A 26,220-nucleotide genomic window follows, 5' to 3' on the forward strand; every position below is an offset into this window, starting at 1 on the left:
GTTATGAGATTTGGCTCACCAAAAAAAAAAAAACATAAAGACTAACGTTATAATAACGTTATGGGAACGTTAGATTTGGCTAAAATAAAAACATAAAGACGAACGTTATAATAATGTTATGGGGACGTTAGATTTGGCTAATAAAATAAATAAAAAACATAAAGACTAACGTTCTGGGAGCCAAAAACTAACGTTCCAGGAACATTCTGGGAAACTTTGAAATTAGAAATTTAGAAAAATGTAGAAAAAAAAAAACTTGAATTTTTTTTTCTTCTTTAGCTGGGATGTTACGTCCTGGTTTAAGTTACTAACTATTACTATACTTACTATACGCATACTGTAATTTTTAGCTGTTCTCCCCGACAACAAACAAGGTACTTGAACTTGACACAAGTAAGCGCATGAAGGCTGCATTATTGACTATGGTCCAAAAAGCATTATGGTTAGGCGACCATAAATAGCCAAACACTTGTTAAAAACGCTTAAACATGAGACTTCTGCCTACATGTATAAATATATATATTTTATCGGTTTGCAAGTAGTAGCCTAAATTACTTAAGCCTTTTAAATCATAAACATCAAGTGGAAACATGAATTTCTATTGGATAAAAAAGAGGGAGGAAGAGGGAGACTTTTACCTTCTGCACTAGCAACAAATCTTATGTGATTGTTTTTAAGAAAGAAGGAAGGTCTAGAAAGTCCCCCCGAAGAGAGCTTAATTTCTTTGGCCCCGTTAGTGTGAATGACACGCGCTTTGCTGGAGAGCCACTTGGTTTGTGACGCACGGATGACCATTGAGCTACGCGAAGTGCTCACAATCAGTTCAGCTCAGCTCGGAAACACGTACGCTAGTAATGCTGGGCTCAGACGACCACGGAGAGACTCTCAAACGGAACGGTACCGGTAAGCGCTCCTTTCATTCACTGTACTCTAAGTGTGACTGTCGGTTTATATCGAAACGGCAGGTGTTTGACCAAACCAAAAAGAGGACAAGTTTGGATGCGCGAGTGACATGCTGTCAGACGAACAAATGATTTATATCCTTGTCATCAAATAGACTACCGACTTAAATGAACTTATCTTAAAAGAATGTATATATAATATAACGGAGATATTGTAGAGTGAATTTATTTGATTTTTGAAGCAATTTTGTCATTCTTCTGCCGAGCTCTCTGATAAAGTATTGCTACTTGTTTACTTAACTGTGAAAATAGGCAAAATTCCTCGTGGCATCCTGAAAATGGACCCCGTCATGATGAATGCGTCTTGACATTTATCATATTTTTCAGTTCATTGATTTTATTACAAGCACATTAAGCGGAAATAGAAGGAGGGTCTTGGATTCCCCATTATAACTTGGAAAAGTATAACCTGTAGGTTATGTAGGGTTTTTATGTGTAAAATTATCTGATCATGTAGCCTATATTTTAACTATATTAGCTGCCTTGTGTGTTTTACTGACATTTAAAGTGCAAAAAAGGCACAATCAGGCACAATTAAATGTGCTAAAAACGGCAGTTGCACTTCTTGTCCTTTTTGAAATATCCATCAGGATGTTCTACCACCATGGTCATGAGATAGAACTAGCCCACAACCCACCTCAACCCCAAAAACATGCATTAGGTGGATATATGGGTTGGTCATTCTAGAGCTAAGTGCATTCCATTGGTCTGAAGTGTTTGCATGTTTTCTGTCTTAATTTGAGTTGATTTGGCATCCGGTAGATGCACAGGATTGTCCACTTTCTAAGAGCATAAACAGTCATTCATCTGAAGAGGGATTTAAATATGATCATTTTCTGGTGAGCTTACTCACTTTATAGAGGTATTTTTTGAATGACAGTGTGCTATCAGTTTTGGAATATGATCTTATTCAGATTAATAAATTGGGCTTAGAAATGCTCACTTTTAGATAGAGGTCCATGACTTAATATATCTCCTTTACATTTCAAATCTTTCCTTCTCTCATGATCCTTAGTCATAATTTGAAATCAATGAAGACCAATTTTCTACATTTCACAGTGGGAGAGTGAAAGCTCGTTCTGCATCGCATAGCAGGTGTGCGGATCAGAGATGCTCATCTGTCTCTAGAGGCAATTTGAGAGATGATGCATAGACTCAGCCAGTCTATTTGTCCACTCTGACGGGTCTGACATTAACAAATGAAGACCATTTTAAAATGTGTTCTATGCCTTACTTTTTAACATTGCTTTTCCCCCATTTTTCATTATGTGCGAAATTTATCAAGCTTGATGTGTATTTCAATGTCTGTCACGTGTGTGTTCAAAATAAAGGGCTTTTTGAAAAGCTTTGTTATATAAACTATCAGAAAGGAAACTGCTTACAGTTTAAAGCAATGCTTGGCCTATTTTAAGCACAGACTTTTTGAAGAACACAATAACTCTAAATAATATAAAACACCTCTTCTCCTCGTGCTGCGTGACTACTAGGGAATGCCACATTGTGATCTAAGAGAGGAAGTGGTTTATACTATAGGACCAAGGCCATTACTTCAAGGTGAACACTAAGGCGATGATTAAGGACCTTTGCTGAAGTGCACTGAAGTGGAGCATATCAACTCAAATAATACATTTGTAATTTACTCTTGAGGATTTATTATATAGATTCTCAAAGTTTTATTTAAACCAACCACTTTCCCAATCCACAGCGAGCGACATTGGTCTTTCTGTACTGGATGTCGATGCTCTTCTAAATAGGCCTGATTTACAAATACAAATACGCTTTCAGAGGCACTGATTAGTTGGCAGGGGGTAATAAATGTCCAATTACCAATAGGTATACAGACCAAACAAGTGATGCTGTGTAGAGAATGCCAGCTATTAGGATTTAGTGTGAAGCTGTTGATTCTCTTGGCAGTACTGGTTTGTGGAAAGGCTGGATTTTCTCATTTTCTCTTCCAGTCAATGTATAACACTGGAGATTTGATATTAGATTAGATATATTTTGGCAATATATCATTGGTATGCTTATTTATGTTTATGACATTCTGCCTGCATCTCTGTTAAAGGATTTAGATGCAGTACGTCTATAGTTATCTTCATTCAGGTAATATTGAAAGAGGCTATGTATCAAAAAATATTACAGTCTGAACTGATCATTTTTCTTACTTGCCGGGACAGTAAATCATTTCATGGCTTCTCCTCCACAACAGCGGTTTGGTTGATTGGTTAAGGAAAACATTACATTTTTGCCCATTTAATAGAAAAAGACATGTCTCCAGTGCCATATACTTGTTTTGCTTTTATTTTTTATTTTGGTCTACAGAGAATTGATTCAACATACTAATCTAATTAATCTAGTTAATCTATTCTTTTGTTACTTTCATTTTAATGATAATATAAATAGCCATTATTTCAGTGCTATTATAAATTAAAGTTCTAAATTACTAAAATCCTAAAGTACTAACTAGGGCTGTAAAATCAATTAATTAATTAGCTGATTTTACAGCCCTATTACTAACATTAAAAACACAACACTGAAAACCAAACTTAAACATTTTAAACTGATTTGTTGGTTTAAATTAAAAAAGTAGCCTACAGTGAGTAACCTGGCTGCCTTAAAGTGTTGAGTTCATTGAAACTAATAACTTCAGCTATTACAAATATAGTGATTTTGTTGTTTGTTGTTTGGATTAACTATTGTATAAATTTATTCAAGCAAGCAAGAGGATTGAGTAAACTTTCAAATTTAAGTTCACTCAACTACATATCGTTTTTTAAGAACAATAATCCAAAAAGTTTACGTGGTTGGCTTAAAATTATAAGTTAAATAAACTTCAACAACTAACTATCCTGGCATAACAGAGAGCACAAATAAACCTACACGTTCATTTTTATCAAAACATTCATATATGTCAGGGCTCTCGTGGGAGATTGGCGCACAGAGACGGAGATGATTCAAATGGCATTTAATAATGATCCAAGGAGAAGAGGGAGATCCAAGAACACACAGGGAAACACGAGCAGCACACATAACAATAAACAATAACCGTTAAGGAAGGACTGAAAGGGAGCAATTTAAATACCCAGATTAAATGAGGATAATTATCGAACACAGGTGAACAGAATGAACTATTCAAGGGAACTAAGGGAAACTAGGTCAAGGGGCTGAAACAAGGCAGGAGAACAGAAAAACACAGAAAACAAGGTCCAACTTTGACAGTATTCCCTCCTCCAGCCAGACGCGACAGTAACAAATCAACAGAAACAGGAACAGAGGGGTACTTAGGAAGAGGACAAAGAAGTGGAGCAGGGAGGGTGACAGGGGATGGCAAAGGGCACACAGGAAGGGAGGCACTAAAAGAGGGATCAGGAGGAACCATGGTGGACCAGACGGAGGGAGGAGCCAGGTGGGACCCAGATTGCAGCTAACATAACGGCACATGGTAGAGCCAATGGAGGGAGGAACCAAGGTGGAGGAAGGGCTGACGACTCCAGGGGGCCGACCGACAGCGGCAGAGATGGTGGGAGAGGAGCCCGAGGCAGAGATGGAGAACTGCAGAGCCAGGGTGATGTGGAGGATCCAGAGCGCCAAGGTGGAGCAGATGTCTCAGGCGACCGAGGCGTAGGTGAAGATCCAGAAGGCCGTGGTGGAGCTGGAGCAACAGAGGACCAAGGTGGAACTGGAGGGAGGGAGGAGCTTGGCGGAGCTGGTGGGCTGACGGGCCACGACAGAGAGGTGAGAGTTAGGAGCCATGGCCGAGATGCTGGGTTGGTGTGCCGAGGCAGAGTCCGGGACACAGAGGCTGGAGGCGGAGGCAAGGGATCCTCCAGCCATGACGCCGATGGAGACTGGCATACCCGCGGCAAACCCACATCACAGATGGTGGGCTGAGGATGAGCTGAGGAGCTGGCAGGATCCAGCGGCATAGGGGCAGAAGATTACAGCTGACTGTTGAGAGGAGGTGGGAGAGGGAGGCTGGGTGGGAATTTGTTACTGGCAGTGAGTTCTGGGATGGTGTGTGCTACCCACACACACAAAATGGTGACACCCATCACAGGGAGCACCACAGACAGGGGAACGACTTTCATGGTCATGGCAGGACAGACAGACAGTTCAGGTCAGACAAACAGTTCATAAAAGGCCTCCTTGGCCGTATCGGGACAGGCAGAAAGTTCAGAAGACAGGAGAGGAGGTAAGTCTATAAGATGCTCTGAGTCCAGCTGCAGCTCACCCTCAGTGGTGGAGCAGTGGGCGGGGCTTTCCTCTGCAACCTCACTCTCTCTTCTATAATCCTCTGTGGCAGACTTGTTGCCGGCTCACGCACCTGGTCAGACGTTCTGATCCTTAGTCATTCCACAACATCATAAACAAGAAAAATACTAAACCACATTAAGACTATAAACTACAAAATAATAAATATAAATATAAAAATAAATCTTTACAGAGAAAGTCAAATGTCATGACAAGTTTACATTTCAATCACCAAAGCCCTATTTTACATAACACAAGAACGTGTCCTGGAAAAATGGCACGTTTGGTCACCCTACACTATGTGCAAATAGCCCGCCTTGTTGGCTGGTGCTATTTACACTAACTCCGCCCACCAACGTGTGATTCGGCTAGTCAATACTGCAAAAGACAACCAATGATTGTCAGCTCCATGTGGCATAGATGGTAAAATGTGAGACGTAATCACTTTGACGCGATCGACCTGGGTTCGAATCCATGTTTTGGCAAACTTATTTCTCCCTTTTCAAATTTCAAATCACATCATAAAAGCATTTATTTTCAATGAAAATTAAAAATATAATCAAAAAAATTAGAATAGGTGTATGGCGGGCTTTATTGCCCCAGTAAGGTGGCATTAATTTTTTAATTTTAATTATAATTACAATTTACACTCAGTAAGTTCATGTTGTATACTGTTTTACAATGTACTACGATACTAAGGTGCAGATAATTGCCACTACTTGCAATAAGTAGTACAATTTTAACATAGTGTAAATAGAATCTATATAGCTATCTGTACTTAGTGTAAATAGCATATCACAAAAAATTCTGGTATTTGCACTTAAATAGCATCTATTGCTAAGAAATATGCTATTTTAACTTAGTGTAAATAGCCGCTGCTAAACTTAAAATGTTAAATTGACTGAACAAATTCAGAAACTGTAAGTTGTCTACTTAAAACGAAATCAATGAAACAACTAAACTGCTAAATAATTTTTAACAGTGTGTTGGTGAATTTAGGCATTATAGCATAACTGAACATTATATTGTGTACTGTATGAAAATATTCATTTAAAGATTTGATAAAGATTACATTTAACAGCGTTATTAAATTATCTGTGTTTTTAAATATTTATTTTCACTGACTGATAGATAAGGGAAAAGAGCATGCATGCACAATTAAATACTGTATTCAATTTTTGTCAGTATATATATCCCATTATCAATCAATTTAAATAGTTTCAGAAATATATACATTTATATTACTGCTTAAGTGCGAAGAGTATTTTTTAAACTATTTTTGTTAGCTTATTTAATTGAGCAAAGATTAATAAACCAGTTTGCACCAGTTTTTTTTAGGCCAACATCTACTCTGGGAAAGTTGCCAGTATCACTGCATGAGTATTTACCTTCTCACCAGGTATGAAAACGTTGTTGAATGTGATATCTACGAATGAACTGATCTTTCTGAACCCATTCAATGTCTAATTACAGTGCAGTTTCTGTGTCTAATGTTGTTTTTGGCCGAAGTGGGAGAGACCATGAAACAAAGAGTTTAAAGGTGTATATAAACCAAAGAAGGACTCTTTACCATCTATCCCCTATTTCTAAACCTAATTACAGTATTTCCCATTTATGCTGATAAGATAAGGAACTTTTATCAAATCACACAAAAAGCTAAAACATTTCAAGAACTTGTAGTAATGTATATTTTTCGCCTTTTATTTATTTGTATCCTTTCAGAAGAATCATGAATATTATCGGTTAGGTTTGGATCTTTATATTCTACCAGCATGACTAATGTTGCTGGTGAGTGAAGGAAAATTGTCCATTGACAGCAGCAAAATGACAGTTTGTTTGAGGATCTTTAAAATGTAAACTGCATCATGATTGACTGAGAATGAATGAATGATGTAATTAGTGTTAGAGTCTTCCTGGTAGAATTAACACGTAAGATTCCCTTTCTACCTGCACACATGAGGGACTAATAAGAACCTTGACTATAGACCAACCGAAGTGTGTGTATGTGTGTGTTTAGTTGTGTGGATCTGTTTCTAAGCTATGAAGGCCATGAGGGGATGACACCTGTTGGATAATAGCTGCACTGGAATGTAAACTGTTGGGCTAAATGCTTCGCTTTTAAATATAGGATTTTCTCTCTGTGTCATTCACTCTTCTCAGCTCATCACTCTCTCTTTATCATTCATTACCTCTTCATTCATTCTATTTTCATGGCAGTGTTAGAGCCGGTGACAGAGGGAGACGTGAGGTGAGAAACAAAGCTAGAGAATGAAATATCTGCAATACAAATTTAGGTTTACAACACTGAGAAGCAACACAATTGAATTTTTTACATATTATGTTTCGTCATTGAAAGACTCTTTTATCCAAAGTGACAAATAAAATAGGAAAAATGCAAGCAGTTCATCATGAGAGGCAACAATATTTGTAGTACACATTGCCAAGTATTAAGCATAAGAGTAAACAAGCTAGAGCAGAAATGTATTTATTTATTTAAATTTATTTTTTTGTAGTTAGTGTTTCAATGCCCTATGTATACATAGATTAACAAGATGCTGGTAATCACTAATGGGCTAGACAAACTGGACAAAAGAGGTCTACAGAAACTTTACTGATGGACTTATATAAAAATATATATAGGTATAGGACACGGTCCTTTTAAAACCTTTTAATAATGTGCCAATGCATCATTCAAAATTTTTGATTTTATTTAATTTTATATAATTTCAAATAGCATCAATAAATGTACTCTGCTGTTTGTCCAGCTAAACTGAGAATTTTAGGCAGGCAGTTTATTGGACAGCCTGGGCTTTCCTGTTTAAATTAGTTGACAGACATGTGGCAATATGGCTTAACTAGGCTCAGCATGATAAATCCATGTTCTTTTTTTTTTCTTTTTGGCCTAACCAGCCATAAAAAGCAATTGTTTTCTTTTGGATTTATTTGTGACTGCTTGTCCGGTACCTCTGCTTACAGTGAAATATCATTAAAAATCCCCTCCAGATAACTGAATGTTAAAAATAGGTTCTGACTGGCTGCCGTTGTGTTTCGTCACAGAGCATATTCCCTTTCAGTGTGGACAGATGTAATGCTTGTCGCTGGAATCTGGTTTGTACGCGGTGTAGTATGAGCACACGTGTATCCCTACACCCTGCTCCGTCCTGGTGGCTTTCATCACTTCAGCAGAGCGGTCAAGTGAGACAACCCCTGTCAACTCTCTTTCCCCTTTTCTCTCTGTCTTTCTCTCCGTAGCCCCAGCTCTGTTATTCTCACCCTCTGCTGTGCTTTTCCCTTGTGTATAAACGTGTGTCCTTGTACATGTGCTTCTGTACCGTGTATGCTGTGGTGTCTTACAGCTGTCTAGGCCCCAAGGGCACGCAACCTGCCCTTTTCTGAAGCGTGCCTTTAGCGCCCTCTCATCATGCTGTCTGTGCTCCCTGTCGGTGAGTGCTCAGCTCTAAGCTGCGGTCGGCGGGAACTGACCTCTTTTCAGCGGGGGCCCAGAGGTCTCCAGGGTTAATGTTTCAGCATTGTGACCTCTCTCATTTCTCATCAACTGACAGCCGGTGGCTACTGCTGCTTTTCTCTTCCCTACACTACAGAATGTATACGTATGAAGGCATAAATCAAATAGCCTGTATATATGTTAGTGTTTGATGTCTACACATACAGATTAGAGTTGGATGGTGAGTGTCAGGAACTGTGAGAAATATTTGGGTCTAACATCTACACACACTCACAAGCATACAGTGTGATTCTAGATATTGCTCTTGTTTCTAGTGCTCTAATGGTTAAAGATGATTCTCTGATTCTCAGTGGTTGGTTGTGATCCAAAAATTTGCCTAAAAAGTAAAAAACAATATACAACAACAATTGTAAATACATATATTACACATTACTAGAGGGTAGAAAAGTAATCCGCACATTTAACACATTTGACACATTTAAATCACATTTCTGCTATTTTCTTTGTTTTTTTATTCAGACATGTGAATACATGTACTGTACGTGCTTGTGATAAAGTGTGTGATTACCAGCAGCTTTTTTCTTTCAGATCGAGTGGTGTTAAGCAGCCACTCCTTCTCAAAAAGTGTTTCAAGGTGAGCCTTTAAATACCAAGCAGATGCTCCGCAAGTAGATATCTGAAGAAAAGGGGTTCACCCTTGAGAGGTTACACATCTAAAGCTGTGTTAAGTGTCAGAATGAAAAAATAAGAGACTTTTAACATTGTTAAAGGTCCATGCACTTTTTTTTACTTTTTACTATTTTTAACAACATTTAGTCTAAAATATTTCTTATTATTCCTCACATTTCTTTTGCTATTTATTCAGCTGGAATGGCTTAACATTAAAGTTTGTTTAGTACTTTAGGTCATGTAAGGACTGCTGTCTTATTTGGTCTTTGTAAACTTGTACTGATTTTAAATTATTTAAAATAATTAAACTTTTTTAACTGTTTTTTAAACACTTTTTTTTACTGTAACCAACAGAAATGACATTTTATTATTTACATACTGTGTTGCAATTGGCCGTCTGTCTTGAATTTTCTTGTCTATTGACGTGACATGTATGTGTGTGAGAGAGATAGATGGAGAGAATGCATAATGGTAAATGAAATGAACAAACAAAATACCCAGCATCCCTGTGGATAAAAACATCATAAGTGTTAGCCAACTGCATCAGCTAGGATTATATTTTATCTCAAACACACAGTCATTTGGAAGTATAGATCCAAGAATCTTCTGCCATGGTTAAGAGGCTTTCATTTACTGTAAACTTCAAAATGTATTAGCATGTGGAAGCCCTCTCTGATGGCAACAATGCTCTTCTGATGTTCTGATGAATGTGTGTGTCCTGGAGAGGAAGAGACAGACAGAAAACCAGAGGCTGATTGCAGTAGAGGTGATGTTCTGTAGCTGTGTCATGATCAAAGAGCATCTTGAACCTTCCAATTTGCTGTAGTTTTGTTGCTTACTTCCATCTTCAGGTCCTCCTGAATGAACCTCCAAACTAACTTCTCTGCCTGTCTAATGGCTTACAGCGAGCACTGCTTTGATTAAAACTGAGATTATGGGGGTGAGTGTTCTGCACTCACACTAATCCCTCTCCATGCTTTCTATGAGTGGTACTCTCACTGATACCTTCATGCATGTGTAATCATATATATACACACACACACACACACACACATACACACACAAAGAAATGTCTTATGCTTGTAAAGGCTGTATTTATTTTATCAAACACAATAAATACAGATGGTAACATTGTGAAATATTATTACAATTTAAAAGTTTTCCATTTAAATACATTTTAAAATGTAATTTATTCATGTGATGGCAAGGCTGAATTTTAGCAGCCATTGCTCCAGTCTTCAGTGTCACATGATCCTTCAGAAATCATTCTGATACGCTCATTTGATCCTAGGAATTTTTTTTCTGGAAAACTGAAAATGTTTGTGGTGCTTAAATGGGGTCATATGATGTGATTTCAAGTTTTCCTTTCTCTTTGGAGTGTTACAAGCTGTTCATGCATAGATGAGATCCCTACAGTTGCAAAGACGTAAGTCTAAAACCCAAAGTTAAGACTCGTCCATGCCCCCGTAAAACGCCTCGTTTAAACACGTCCCCACATCTCTACGTCACTGTGTGGGAAGATTTTCATAACACCGCCCAAATGTTCACGCAAAGAAAGAAAGTGTAACTTTGATCCTCGCTGCCATAGTATTGTTGCTGCCGCCACCACCGCCTTGTTGTGAAGACACTGTGTGTTTCTCAGTGAAAGCTAAAATACTTTGATTGGCCTTCCAAAAGAGGACACTAACAGTCACACTGTTCCAGAACAGTTCCACCCAAATATTCAGATGTGTGCAGAGCATTTTATGGAGGACTGTTCCCTGATCCTTGGAGAGTAGCCTACAATGCCAGCTGTTCTGACTCACAGACTGTAAGTACATTTACAAGTTTAAAGGATTTGCCACTGATAATTCAAACACGAGTTTTGAGCAGTTTAGAGTAGAGCTTGTTGTTTGTCATTTCTCTGATGCAATGCGTAAAAAGACAGTATAAGTCATTATAATCCATAATTATTTCCCCACTGGATGCAACAAATGCCTCATTTGTAATGGGTTTTATTGTTTTTGTCTTTTCACGTCAGCCCAAGATACGGAATCACAGTATGTTAAGGGGCATTTCCGTCACACGCTTGAGGTATTCAGCCAATCATAACACACTGGATATCTGGCCAATCAGAACACACCTCACTTTTCAGAACGTTGAGCTTTGTAAAAATCGATGCGTTTCAGAAAGGCAGGGCATAGATTAGAAACAGTAATGTACAACCCGAATTCCGGAAAAGTTGGGACGTTTTTTAAATTTTAATAAAATGAAAACTAAAAGACTTTCAAATCACATGAGCCAATATTTTATTCACCATAGAACATAGATAACATAGCAAATGTTTAAACTGAGAAAGTTTACAATTTTATGCACAAAATGAGCTCATTTTAATTTTGATTTCTGCTACAGGTCTCAAAATAGTTGGGACGGGGGCATGTTTACCATGGTGTAGCATCTCCTTTTCTTTTCAAAACAGTTTGAAGACGTCTGGGCATTGAGGCTATGAGTTGCTGGAGTTTTGCTGATGGAATTTGGTCCCATTCTTGCCTTATATAGATTTCCAGCTGCTGAAGAGTTCGTGGTCGTCTTTGACGTATGTTTCGTTTAATGATGCGCCAAATGTTCTCTATAGGTGAAAGATCTTAGCACCCGGACTCTTCTACGACGAAGCCATGCTGTTGTTATAGCTGCAGTATGTGGTTTTGCATTGTCCTGCTGAAATAAACAAGGCCTTCCCTGAAATAGACGTTGTTTGGAGGGAAGCATATGTTGCTCTAAAACCTTTATATACCTTTCAGCATTCACAGAGCCTTCCAAAACATGCAAGCTGCCCATACCGTATGCACTTATGCACCCCCATACCATCAGAGATGCTGGCTTTTGAACTGAACGCTGATAACATGCTGGAAGGTCTCCCTCCTCTTTAGCCCGGAGGACACGGCGCCCGTGATTTCCAACAAGAATGTCAAATTTGGACTCGTCTGACCATAAAACACTATTCCACTTTGAAATAGTCCATTTTAAATGAGCCTTGGCCCACAGGACACGACGGCGCTTCTGGACCATGTTCACATATGGCTTCCTTTTTGCATGATAGAGCTTTAGTTGGCATCTGCTGATGGCACGGCAGATTGTGTTTACCGACAGTGGTTTCTAAAAGTATTCCTGGGCCCATTTAGTAATGTCATTGACACAATCATGCCGATGAGTGATGCAGTGTCGTCTGAGAGCCCGAAGACCACGGGCATCCAATAAAGGTCTCCGGCCTTGTCCCTTACGCACAGAGATTTCTCCAGTTTCTCTGAATCTTTTGATGATGTTATGCACTGTAGATGATGAGATTTGCAAAGCCTTTGCAATTTGACGTTGAGGAACATTGTTTTTAAAGTTTTCCACAATTTTTTTAAGCAGTCTTTCACAGATTGGAGAGCCTCTGCCCATCTTTACTTCTGAGAGACTCTGCTTCTCTAAGACAAAGCTTTTATAGCTAATCATGTTACAGACCTGATATCAATTAACTTAATTAATCACTAGATGTTCTCCCAGCTGAATCTTTTCAAAACTGCTTGCTTTTTTAGCCATTTGTTGCCCCCGTGCCAACTTTTTTGAGACCTGTAGCAGGCATTAAATTTTAAATGAGCTAATTAAGTGGATAAAAGTGTAAAATTTCTCAGTTTAAACATTTGCTACGTTATCTATGTTCTATTGTGAATAAAATATTGGCTCATGTGATTTGAAATTCCTTTAGTTTTCATTTTATTAAAATTTAAAAAACGTCCCAACTTTTCCGGAATTCGGGTTGTACAGTATGTGGAAAATAATGTGTTTTTTTAACCTTAAACTGCATAAACACATTTCATTACACCAAATACACAAAATAATGTTCTTTTTAGCAACATCATATGACCCCTTTAATATTAGTGTGGAAACTGTATAATAGATTTTTTTTTTTCTTGGATTCTTAGTTGAAAAGAAAGTCGAAAGGAACCGCATTAATTTGAAGTAGAAATCTTTTGTGACATTATAAATGCACTGTTACTTTCGATCAGTTTAATGTGTCCCTGCTAGCATGTGCATTGCCTGCTTGCCAAATGATACTGTTAGGCTCTTTCAGTTCAAGAGTCAATCCCTATAATACTATGACTGTATTATTTGAATAAATTATTTCTACCTTTTTTCTTCTTAAAACATTGAGGTGTTATTTTTCTGCTAACTGCTATTTTCACTGTGTAAAGTGGTTGCTTTTTAAGCATAAATAGTAGTAGATACAGTTTCCACCAAATACTGTATTAATAGCAACAAATAAGAAACAGCAGTGATATTATTCACACAAAATGTAAAAAGAAGTGACAATTCTATTGTCTGAGCAGTATTGGGTGGGGTTAGCGAAAATAGCATCTGCCAGAAAGCTTGACTATTTGCCCTTTAGTGTAATATTTTTTTTTGTTTGTCATAAAATTTTATTAATACAAGACTATTTAAAATACATTTTAATTATCTGTTGTTATTATGGGTTATTATTGTTATGATACTTTTTTCATCTTGCCTTTATATTGTTGACAAAATCAAAGTCCTGCGTCACAGGAAACAAAAAAGAGGCAAAGGAAACCTCAAAACTTTGAAGTGTTTGTGTGTGTATTTGAGGTTCTGCAGTGGGAAGCATTAATGAGGTTCTCAAGGACAAAACACACCCCTGCTCCTCCAGGTCTCCCCATGTGACCCCAGCCCACTCCCATGTCCACCTCAGGCACCTCATGTCTGTGAGAGCGAGAGTCCCTCTGGGGTCCAGGAGCTCTGAATGGCTCTGGAGGAGATGGTGACGTCTGGACCAGGCTGACTCACGCTGAGGAGGCAGGCTCTTGACTTTATATCCCCTTATCTCTCTGTTTCTCTTCCTCTCTCCATCTATTTTTACTTTTGTCTGTCTCTGTATCTCCTGATCTATTTTTCCTAGTGGCTTGAGTCAGAGTTCCTAGCAGGGGAGCACACAGATCTGTGGATACGGGTTTCATGGAAAGGTGAAATTGCGTTTTCTATCAGATTTTTTTTTCTTTTTTTGTGCAGGGGTTTAGTGATGTTGATACATAGCAATGAGGAATCCACAGTGGGTGATTATAGATTGAGCTGCAACACTGAGTGATTCATACACTGAGCTGGAGAGCTGCTCTGAATGTTCACATCAGCTCATGAGAGGTGTGGATGAATAGGTACTTGTGTGTTTCTGTGTGTTTCTGCTTTTGTAGGATGTTACGGTTGCGTGTGTTTGGTCAGTGAGTGAACTTTCCCTTCACCTGATAATTAAGTATTCCCTTTGCTCATATATCACACACATAGAACCAACACTTAGAACAAGACCACACTGTGGTTGCGTGTATGTGTGTGTTCATGTGTGTTTGTGTTTTAGATGGCAATCTGCATTTGGTGTGGAGTAGGTATGGGTGCAGGGGATGTGGGGTGGAATACAGTGGAGCTCTGTACCTACCCACACACACACACACACACACACACACACACACACACAGAGAGAAAGAGAGTACATCTATACTTAGCAAAATTAGGACAAACTATAGACTATATATATATATATATATATATATATATATATATATATATATATATATAGTGTTTTTCTAAAAAGCTTATTATAATTAAAAGAAGGAGCAAATTGTTGGCGTCAATAGCCTCATGGGCTGCACACTGACATATAGCACTATTCGGTGTCCTGAGTTTGAGTCCTGGCTTGTGGACCTTCCCTGATACCATGTCCTCTATCTCTCTCCCACACTGCTTTCTGTCTGTCCTATCCTAATAAAGGAAAAAACGCCACAAAAAAGAAGTGGCAAATAAAAAACATTTAAAAATATTTGTAACAAATTATTTTATGATTTAATCATAATAATAACAACAATAATGAAAATTTGGGCCTGTTTTTGCACAAATGTTTTATACAAAAATAAAATGTGTAAAGAATTATACTACTAATACATATTTTAATGTGATATGGAGATTTCTTTCAAATAGATTTTTATATGAATTTTTGGATATATATTGGTCAATATTGGATATTTAGATGTGCATGCTCTCTCTATTTTTACATGCACTGTGTCATTTAATGCCATACACCGTGCTAACAAGCACAGTCAGAAAGGTGATTTGGAAATATTCCATTTATGGTGTAACTCACATTCTCTTGAAGAGGACGGGTAGCAGCAGCTCATTTCATTTCCAAAAAGTGTGATTTTGGGCATGGTATAATAAATTATTATTATATATAGGGTATTTTGAGCTGAAACTTTGCATACACTTTCTGGGAACATCTGAGAAATTACATCTTAAAAAGGGGGCATAATAGGTCTCCTTTAAAGTTAAAGGTGCTTTTTGTCAATTTTTGATTCTAATAAAGCATAAAAATACCATAATATGTTTGCAGATATTTGAGAAACATGCCAAGTTAACACACTTGTTTATCTGAAAAACAATACTACAGTCAGTTATTCTCCTTTGAAAATGTGTGTTCCGGGCCGGAATATCTGTCTCTGTTTTGGTTTGTGAAACCCGCCCCACTGCCAGTTTACCCAATTGTATTTCATCACCCCTGAATGTAATCTTTTATACATTTCAAAATGAATATCTATTTCTCCTACTGTACTTTATAATGCTGGGGTGTGTATGTCATTAATTTAAATCCATGCCACTAAAATCAGCAAGGGTTGAATGATCATTCCAACAATTTGACTTATGTAATACAGCATTTCCTACAGTTACAGTCCTCTTTGTTGCTATTTGACAAATGTTAATTTTTTTACTCTAACTCCCAGACATCCTTAAAGGGACATTTTGTCAAATTCCGCTAACTTCCCGAGACAGTTTTTTCCCTAGAGAGCTATGTAAACCCACACTCAGCCCTTAGCTTTCTTGGCTGTATTCCTCTAGTGTTGCACTGTCATACAAAATGAACTGCTTTTTTGCAATACACTTTTTTGCAAAATTTCAACAGTTCTACCTCTCTCTCTCTATCCATCCCTCTATTCTATCCATCAGTGTACTTAAATAGCATCAGAATGGCCCATTAAAAGCTCTTTTAATTATTCTTTCTGCCTGTCTTTGACCTTGGCACACATTATCTCCTTCAGTAAATTGTGACGTGTGATTCAATGCAGTTGACGCAGCACAACATGTTGATAGAATCTGCACGAGTGGGTGTTGTTTGAACACACACACACACAGAAACAGTGATTCCCAGATTGCCACTGTTGTCCGTTCTTGTTGACATCGAGGACAGTGTTGAACAGCTGTAACTTCCAGAGACTCATCCAGCCCTCCATCCTATGCTTAGGCTCTCTGTCTATCTGTGTGCTTGTCTCCTTTGTCCTATGTCTTTAAATGTTCTCTTTAACCTGGCCAAGTGAGCCACTTTCGCTGTTTACCCCTCACTGGTTTCCCTGAAGAGGAATGTCTCACAGATGGGTGCATATATATATATACACACACACATGGCTTATGTACCATTTCTCATTGCTGACATTGTTGCTGCAGGTTCAAAACTGTTCCAGGCATAGATGTTGTGACCTGTACACACATACATAGTGAAAGATCCTGCTAAGTTTGGAGGAAGTGTGTGTGATTATGAGCAGTTATCACTGTGTGTGTGTGTGTGTGTGTGTGTGTGTGTGTGTGTGTGTGCGTGCGTGTGCCTTCAACCATCTCACACACACACACACACACACACACACACACATACACACACACACACACACACACACACACACACACACTTTTAAAGTGTACATTTCTAAAGCTTTTCTTATCTTTCTTGTCTTTGTCTGTCTGTCTGAAAATCTATCAATCCATTCTCACAGTTTTGTTGATCTATCTGCATTTAAATGTCTCTCCTCATTTCTCTCCTCAGTGTTTCATCAGTAGCGCCCCTGTCACTTAGAGTGCAATTTTGTTTCCTCTGCGGTACCACATTGTCACCCTCGCCTCTATGTGCCTGTGTAATGTCTTTGTGTTTTTTGTATGCGTCTGTGCAATATACACAGACAACCTGATGAATATGTAATGTGTGAAAGAGCATGTAAACACATGCTGAGAGAGTGTCTGCATGTGAAATGGACAAAAAATATTCAGGGTTATACGGATTCACCCTCCGTGCATTTGTGTGTGCAAGTGTGTCACAAATATAGGTGCATTAAAATATTTTGAGATGCTCAGTGTTGCGGAAAATGCTAGCAGGTGGGCAGACGTGACAAGTATGTGTTGTTTTGTGTGTGTGTGTGTGTGTCAGGGTGACTTGTGTCTCCTCGTCGAGCACATGGCTCATCCTGACACCTGTTTGTTTTGTGCTGCCATGGCTCCTCTCGGGAGTCTGTTTGCTACCAAAGTGGTTAACTGCCACAGGAATGTGTAGAACTCCCTCTTTACAATTTTTTTACCCCTCTTTTGTCCTGTTTTCTCTAATTAATTTCATTAACTTTTTAATCTTTCTTTTAATGTTGAAAGAGTAGAGCATAATATGTGTGTGCAATGTGCATAGCGTATGGCTAGAGTGTTACAACAATTATTTTTGCCCTTTGGGTCCAATTAACACCCCATAGTTTGACCCAGACTTTAGCCTCTATGTATCAAAGCCAAACACGCGACCACACACAGCTCCAATGTGAGGTGTAATAAATTCTTTTGCAGAATAAACAAGCTAAAAAGATGAGATGAACAAGCTGATTTTCACAGACAACTTGACCCTGAGATATAGATGGACAGATGTATTTATAGATGATTAAATAGGTGGATGGATGGCTAAAGGATGGATGCATTGACAGATGTCTAGATGTATGTTTGTGCAGTCAAATCATTTTTTTCAGAATTAACTCCTGGTGCTCACAATTACACCTCTGTACTGGAGCTGGTTCTGAGTAAATGTGTGCAGTTGTGCTATTTATTCTCTCTCACACAGCCCCACATTAGTGATTTGGGTTTAAATGCATTCAGCATTGTTTCTTGGTGTTGTTTGGGTATTTATTTCTGCACTGCACAGACTGTGGCCTACATGTCAGAACCCACCTTGAATAACCCGTCAAATTCAAATCAGCACCTTTCACTGTTTCTAAGCTGACATATTCTAATGAGAGTGAACTCTGTGACACAGAAAGTCATGATCTGTATGTATGCAGTGTTTGCTTAATAAGTATTAATGCACATAAAATAAACAAACAGCTGTTTAAGAGATGACGGGTTCATGCTGGGGTGCAATGATCAAATGGCGCTGTGGTTAACCCGTGCCTGGAAATGTGGCCGGTCATCCCTGGAATGTGTGTTTGGTCTCTGAAATTTAAGCCGCACTGCATCCATAAAGGCTTTAAATAAAGTTTATTCAAAATGTGCCACCATGAATGATAACGGCAAACAGGAAGATCAACAACCATCTATCTTTATCACTTCCTTTAATACACCCAAGCGTATGTATGTTTGTGTTATTCAGCCAATGAAATGATATAGTCCAGCTTGATTTATTAAGTGCACAGCAGTATGCATCTATCATTTGATCAGTCTGAGTGTGTGTTTCTGTGTGTGTGTGTCGTAACGTGGCAGGTGTATTTTCGTCATGATTGACAGAGTAATCAGGATGGATTAGGGCTAAAGTGAGTACAAATGTGATGGAAAACGTTTTTAGTTACACACTAAGCCCTCTGTTGTTTAATCTAAACCTCCTGCCCTCCACGCACACACACACACACACACACACACACACACGTACACACATGTACAGATGGAAGGAGTGAGAGGGGTTATTCAAAAGGCCGCTTCAGTTTGTCCTTAGTGTTAGTGACATCGAATCAACTTACTTGTTTGCTTTGGAAAGGCTTTGCTGTGTTTAAATGTGTGTGCAGCTGCAAATAGTCCACCTCACTATCCAAGCAACACACACTGTGCCAATGTGTGTGGAAACATTTTTAAAAAGCGTTCCTTGAGCTCAAAGATTCAGCTGATGGTATAAGTCTACACAGAATAAGGTGTACACACAGTGCTTGATGATTGTATTATGAAACTAGTCTGGTTGTGCTGGAATGGAGGTGGCCAGCTACCAAATCCATTCAAATCCCTGCACTTAATGGAGATGGAGCATCATTTTGTCCCCCCCTCCCTTTCTCCTCCATGTTTCTCCTTTTCTCTTTTACAAACTAGCACACACACAAACATTTTTTTTGTCATGGTGGGGATTTTCCCTTGACTATTATATTTATTTTGAGCTATTGATATTTTTATCCTTCAACCTGAAACGCACAAAAACTTTACAAAACTTTAGATTTACATAGTCTGACTATTTGCATTTCACATGCAAAGACATCTTTGATGTCATATTATTAGTTACATGATGCATCTCAATAAGATTAGTTAATGGATCTAAAGTTTGCTTTTGTGTGTTGTAAGTTTATGAATTTCAAGATAGCACAGCTAATAGATAATTTGGTATTGTAGACTTTTGGGATTCTGGCACATTGGAAATTGAAGGAGTTCAACAAAAACTATTTTTGTGTGATCTCTGCAAACTCTGTTACAGGGCTCTTTGTGCATGTAGAAAAGTCTTTAAGGCAGAAGTCCCTCTTTTAACCCTCTCCAGATTTCTTTTCCTCTATACTGTAATACCAGCTGGAAGCAATGCTTCAAATCTTTAGAGATGCAATGTTTTTAATGCAAATGTTATGTTATATTGAATGTTCGACGGCATCACTCTTATTTTTGTGACCTTTGAAGCAAGATATACTGATGCACCAAGATGCATTTTTCCAAAACGTTGCCACCCTTTGCTTGAAAAGTCAAGCTCTTTTGGGGCTCTATTCTGCTCTTGCGGGACCTTGAAGTATAGAGATGGCTTTATTTTCTTTGATAGCTATCAATAAAGTATGTTCCTGTCACAAAGAGTTCCAGGTTGTAACCTAGTCAAGGATGTAACCTTATATTCCAGTGTGAAAGTGTGAGAGTAAACAATTTTGCTCACTCTGTCATTTCAAAGTTATTTATTTTTTTATGTTTTTATGTTAACCATACAAATATATTTTGAAGAATGTTAACCAAACCATTTGTGTATGAAAAAAATTATAATTATTATGTTCCACAGAAGAAATTGTGAGAAATTACAAGTAAACATTTTGTGTAAATATTTTATCTAAATAAGCTAATTCAATTAAATAATAAAATGGTATAATAATAATAATAATAATTCGCCTTTGTCAGTAAAGGTACTGTACAGTATATTAGTAATGGTGCCATTTGTAATTCTACTTTCCTATTTCTTTTCATTTCAGGACACACACACACACACACACACACACACACACAAATTATGTGTAATCACAGTTGATCTTTTTTTTCTTATCTTTTTGCATCAGGATTCAATAATAATCAATTGTGTGTGTATGTATGATGCTCTGTATTCACTGACCATCACGACTGTGCTGCTTTTCTGGCTAGTATAATTTGTTAATGGCTCTACAATTATGGTTTTCATGCTTTTTTTCTGTTAATGATCTCCTTTCAAAGAGTGTGCAACATTGTGTGATTGTGTGCATGAATAAGAGAATTCTGTCAAATCTCATTCTTCTTCTCCATCTGAATATCAGTGCATGCATTTGGTAAAACTGCCTGCTGAGTGTGTGAGTGTTTGTGCCTCATACATATTCTGACTGAACATATACACACTTATTTGATGATGCAGTGTATCAACCTGGGGTGTCAGAGAGCTGATTGACCTGCTAAGTGTGTACGTGTTTCTGCGTGTGAAGCATTAGGCAATTATGTGTGGGTGTTTGAAAGAACGCCACAATGACACAAAGCATTGTGCCTTTTAGCAGCCTTTAGAAAAACAAAAGAAACTGCACTACTGTGACTTCATAACAGTAACTTCATTAGAGCATAAAAAAATAGCATAAAGTCTTGATTTCTGCACCCATTGTGAATGTGTATTTTTGTGTGAACATGTGCACCAGTAAGTATTGACAGTTTTACCCTTGGTAGATGGTGCAAAGTGTCTTAATTGGTTATTTCCGAAAAACAATATCAGTAAAAAGAGTTGTTCATGAGTTCTCTAGAGATATATAACCATTTTCTACCCTAGTTTACTTCTGAATGTAATTTTTTTGCGGGTTAATTGACCTCTTTGTTGTTTTTTCTCATTTTCCCCAGTGATCTGTAGTTCATAATGCTCAAATCTGATTCAGAAGTCCCCAGGCGTCCTCTTCTTGATCTCACGGACGCTCACTTACAGTATCACTGAGATGCGTGAAGCACAGCCCAGTATCTTCCCCTTATGGAAAATATGGCACGATTTTTGAAAGCAATGTCAATGTCAATGTCAATGAGAGAAGTAAAAGAGAGAGAAAAGAGTGGCTGTGCAGGTTGATGTTATGCTAATGCATACCATCAGCTGGCCGTCTCCTTCAGTGTGAGTTTGCTATCCGCTGTGATTTGACTTCACCTGCATAATTCTGAATTTATAATGATGTTCTGTGATGTTGTAAAGCTCAGAGACAGGAGACCTGGACAGATCGTCCTCTTCACAAACCTCCATAATCTATACAACATCTGTTAGCATAATCAGAGCTGACTGTCTCACTGGATCAAGCTTGCTCTTTGAAATGTAACATGGGCTATTTTTTAGTACAAATTGAAATTATTTTGAAATGATTGAATATAGGTCAGTGACATGATTTTTTTTTATTCTTTTAAAATAAAGTACATACATACAATGACTGTATCATGTTTTTTCACTTCTATTAAAAACAACTTTCCAAACCCAACCCCCCCCCCCCAAATACTTTCTTACGCTGAAAAATATATACTACTCTTCAAAAGGTTTGAGGTTAGTCCGTGCCGATAGCCTTATGGGCAGTGCATGGGCGGCCTGAGATCGAATACTAGCTTGTGGACCTTTCCCGATACCTCCCCTCTCCTGTCCTATTGGTAGCATACATGGCAATGTTAATGTGTTTGATTTTGGAGGAAAAGATCTGCTACGCTGCTGCCGTGGCAGCCAACTATTTGAATGTTGAGCAGCAAGCTCATTGGCTGTTGATGCAGCTAGAACCAATCGGCTTCACCACATGAAACATTATGTGTTGTTCACATTAGAGACTGTACAACGTAATTCACACATCCCTCATATCATACAGAAAATCATTTAAAATGGACTAAATTGAAATTTTTGGGACACACAGCAGATTTTGCAAAGCTATAAAACAAATTTATTTCTTGTCCCAACTGAGTTGAACGCACACATATGGCCTCACACACACACACACACACACACACACACACACACACACACACACACACACACACACACAGAGTATGGCCTTAGCAAACACACCCATCTCCACTGGTGATGCCAGTGGCCTTTAGTAAACTTATTAGGGAGAGAGCGTCCAGTCAGCCGTTCACACAATTCCTAGTTTTCCACAGGGCTGTGTCTCCAAACCAGACAGAGCATCTCATCAGTGGAACAACAACAGAAGACTCATCACTCCAGAGCTCAGCCAGCCAATTATAGATTCATCTGAACATACAACGCCAGTGGCTAATAATGACACACACACAACTGCTGTAGCTTCCATTTGTTTAAAACTGTTGGCAGACGTTGTATTTTCACTGACATGTCTTTATTGGGTCTGATAGTAAATATTACTGTGGCACTCTGGAGCTGATTTTATCTTCACTTTCACCACTTACACAAACACTTATCTTCAGTTTGGCTAGAATGTAGGTGCTGAAGTCAGACAAACCTTTCAGAGCTGGTAATGACAAGTGGGATCAAAAAAGAACTGAAAATAATAAGACAGAAAAAGAGAAAGAGACTGAGAAACTAGACAACTCTTTGTGTTGTTCCGTATAATTTGTAGTGTCTTTGGTAATATTCGTGTGAGTTTGTCTTTATTTGAATTTCTTTTATGGAAAGTTGAGGGGGATAACAGGAATTATTATATTATATTTGTATTTATTATTTAATTAGTTTGTGTTATGCATTAATTATTAATAGGTCTATTATTTTCCATTTTCACTTTTAGTTACAGTAGAGATACATTAAAATACTAATACAATATCATTTCTGTGGCGGGGCTGATGAAAATGTGTTCTGTACAAAGGGAATTATTACAAATAAATTATACATTTAATAAAAATAAATTAAATAATAAGACATAATCTAATTTTAACTATCTATTTATTTATTTATTTGTTACTATTTTTACTCCGTTTACTCAGACTGATCCTATCAGTAACTGAAAGACTGCTATATCTTGACCTGTGGAGGGTGCTCTGTTCAGAAGTTGGCCACATCATGTCTGGTTTCATTAGAGTATTTTTGGAGCGCTTGACAATCTTCCCTGCTGTCTGTGCATTTGTTTGTTTGTGTGTGTGAGTGACAGAAATACAGACATGTCCCTGTATGAGTGACTTTCAGCAGGATATCCTTGCACTGATTGATGCGGTCTCATGGGGATAGAAGACGTGAAACAAGACACACAGTACAGCACAGAAGATTGCTAACATCACTAACAGCCCTCTCCTTGATCCACCGCCACTCCTTCAGCTGTGTGTCCAGACGACAGGGTGACCTCAAGGATCTTTTCAGATGTTTAACTAAGAGAAATAGGAGCTCAATGAATCTTAACTGTTCCATGATGTCAACATGCCCAGCAGTGACTGCAGCTCAACAATAAGGATTTTGTCCTGATGGTCTCGATGGTTGACATATATATATCTAATTGATTCCTGAGTTGAGGGATAAAACATGTTTTATAATGTGAGTTTTTATTATTTAATGATACATTATTTATAATAATGAGCCATGTAAGGGATCAGCTTTTTCTGAATTTATCAATTTATCAAAAAACTTAATTTGTGTCAACTCCGTCAGGTGCATTAAATTAATATTATATATTAATAATATTTTAATTTGATCCACCCAATAACAGTATGAACCCTTCAGTTATGTAATAATGGTGTTCAGTAAAGGAGCTGAAGTGATTAAATACATTCTCTACATTTTGTTTTCCAGCTTTCATTCTATTACGAACAATCCAATTCTTCTTATTATTTTTCCACCATACATAATATTAAACATAAATAATCTGTTTCTTTGATAAAATAGACATGTTTTCATGTAGTTCTGTTCATGTTTGACTATTTTAAAACAATAAATTGAAAAGTCTCCAGTAGCTCACAAAATACAAGAAGCCTAGGTTCGGTTCACTGTAATGTTCAGCATTATTATTTGCTGCCTTATAGCGGCAACAGAAATGCAGTGGTGAAAAGAGTACTGAAGATTTGTACTTAAGTACAAGTACTGTTACATTGATGAAATAATACTCAATTGAAAGTAAACGTACTGCTGTCAAAACAGTACTTAAGTAAAAGTAAAAAGTACTCCTGTCAAAACAGTACTTAAGTAAAAGTAAAAAATACTCAGAGTACAAGTTACTAGTTACTTTTTAGCTGGCGATATTTAATTACCAAGAAATATTAATACCAAAGATCTATGTGGATGGATAATAGCACCTTTGAACAAAACCCACTTTTAAAGTATGTGAATTAGTGGTCATGATACAGGGATTTCTAACCTAAATATCTGGTTGGATAGGAGTGGTTAAAGGGGTCCTATTATGCTCTTTTACAATGTCTTGAATTTGTTTTGGGGGTGTACTAGAACATGCTCTCATGCTTGGTGGTTAGAAAAACATTATTTTTAATATAATTTACATCATTAAAATACCTTTCTCTCCAACATGGCACAAATATTTCGATTAGTTCTGGGTTTGATGAATACCCGCCTTCCGAAAAACAAAAAATGTTGTGATTGGTTAGCTGTCCCAGTGTGTTGTGATTGGTGAACAGCTCAGATGGTTTTCAGTATTGCCCCGCCCCTTCCTAAAGCAGCAAGTTCCCTCTGATAAGGATGGCATCAATATTGCCATATCAATTTGATATTGTTTTGGAAAACAACGCTGTAGTCCAAACAAGCTGTTTGTTGTAGATCTTGAAAAGGAATTAAAAAAAAAAAATTAATATCTCCCTTTGGACTGGACTTTGAGATTTGTAACTTTATAGAGCTTTGTTATGCCCAAACATACACACTACACACTGACTAGAATTCAAAAAGTGAAAAAGCATAATAGGACCCCATTAAGAATATCTGCTTGTTACGTCTGACATCATCTTTCACCACTTCTGGGACTTAATGCTCTGCCAGACGCCCCCCAAAAAACAACAAACTGATTCAGCTAAAATATTAGTGTCTGAGACACTGTGAGCACGGAGACTGTAGTGGCGGCAGACAATCGACGGCAGACAATTTTTTTTCCCAGTGTATTGACTTGCATGGTTCAGCTATTTGCTACAAGACTAGTACTGTGCACTAAAAAAGCAAGTAGGGTTATTTTTGATTTCATGATGTACAATCATTTTCAGTAACACTGGCAAAACTACCACATACTGTATACTGCCATATACCTGTAGATATTTTTTTTGTCCATCCATTTTTTCATGGCACTCATTATTTCAAGGTTTGAAATTTTTTTTTTTTCTAAAAAGACACATTCACCTTATATGATTTGTGTCGTTAAAATAGGGCAACTTACAGCACAAGGAAGCTTGATTTCAAATTTTGATTTTAAATTGAATTGAATTTACAAAAAAAAAAAAAAAAAGAACAAAAAAAGACAAGTACACAGTCATTTTTTATTATAAAACAAATGACCTCAATTCAGTTAGAGGTATTCAAAATATGACCACACTGAATTTTTACAAGCAAAGATTTAAGAGCCATATACAATATGTTAGGCCTATTTATGTCGATAAATGGAACATCAGATGGCTTTTTACCTGTAATGACTGTAAAAT

At 37.6% G+C, this 26,220-nt stretch overlaps 1 protein-coding gene across 3 annotated transcripts in view; it reads left to right on the plus strand.

Moving 5' to 3' along the window:
- Positions 1–809: 809 nt before the first annotated feature.
- The window catches only part of LOC132149045 (zinc finger protein 385D-like), a 93,373-nt gene continuing 67,962 nt past the window's right edge, over positions 810–26,220 (plus strand). For all 3 annotated transcript variants that reach the window (XM_059557946.1, XM_059557947.1, XM_059557948.1), the window contains exon 1: positions 810–903. In XM_059557946.1, the coding sequence (XP_059413929.1) occupies positions 855–903 (49 nt within the window). In that variant the 5' untranslated portion in view covers positions 810–854. The remainder of the gene's footprint in view (positions 904–26,220) is intronic.

This window comes from Carassius carassius, chromosome 9, assembly GCF_963082965.1.
Source record: "Carassius carassius chromosome 9, fCarCar2.1, whole genome shotgun sequence".
NCBI lineage: Eukaryota > Metazoa > Chordata > Actinopteri > Cypriniformes > Cyprinidae > Carassius > Carassius carassius.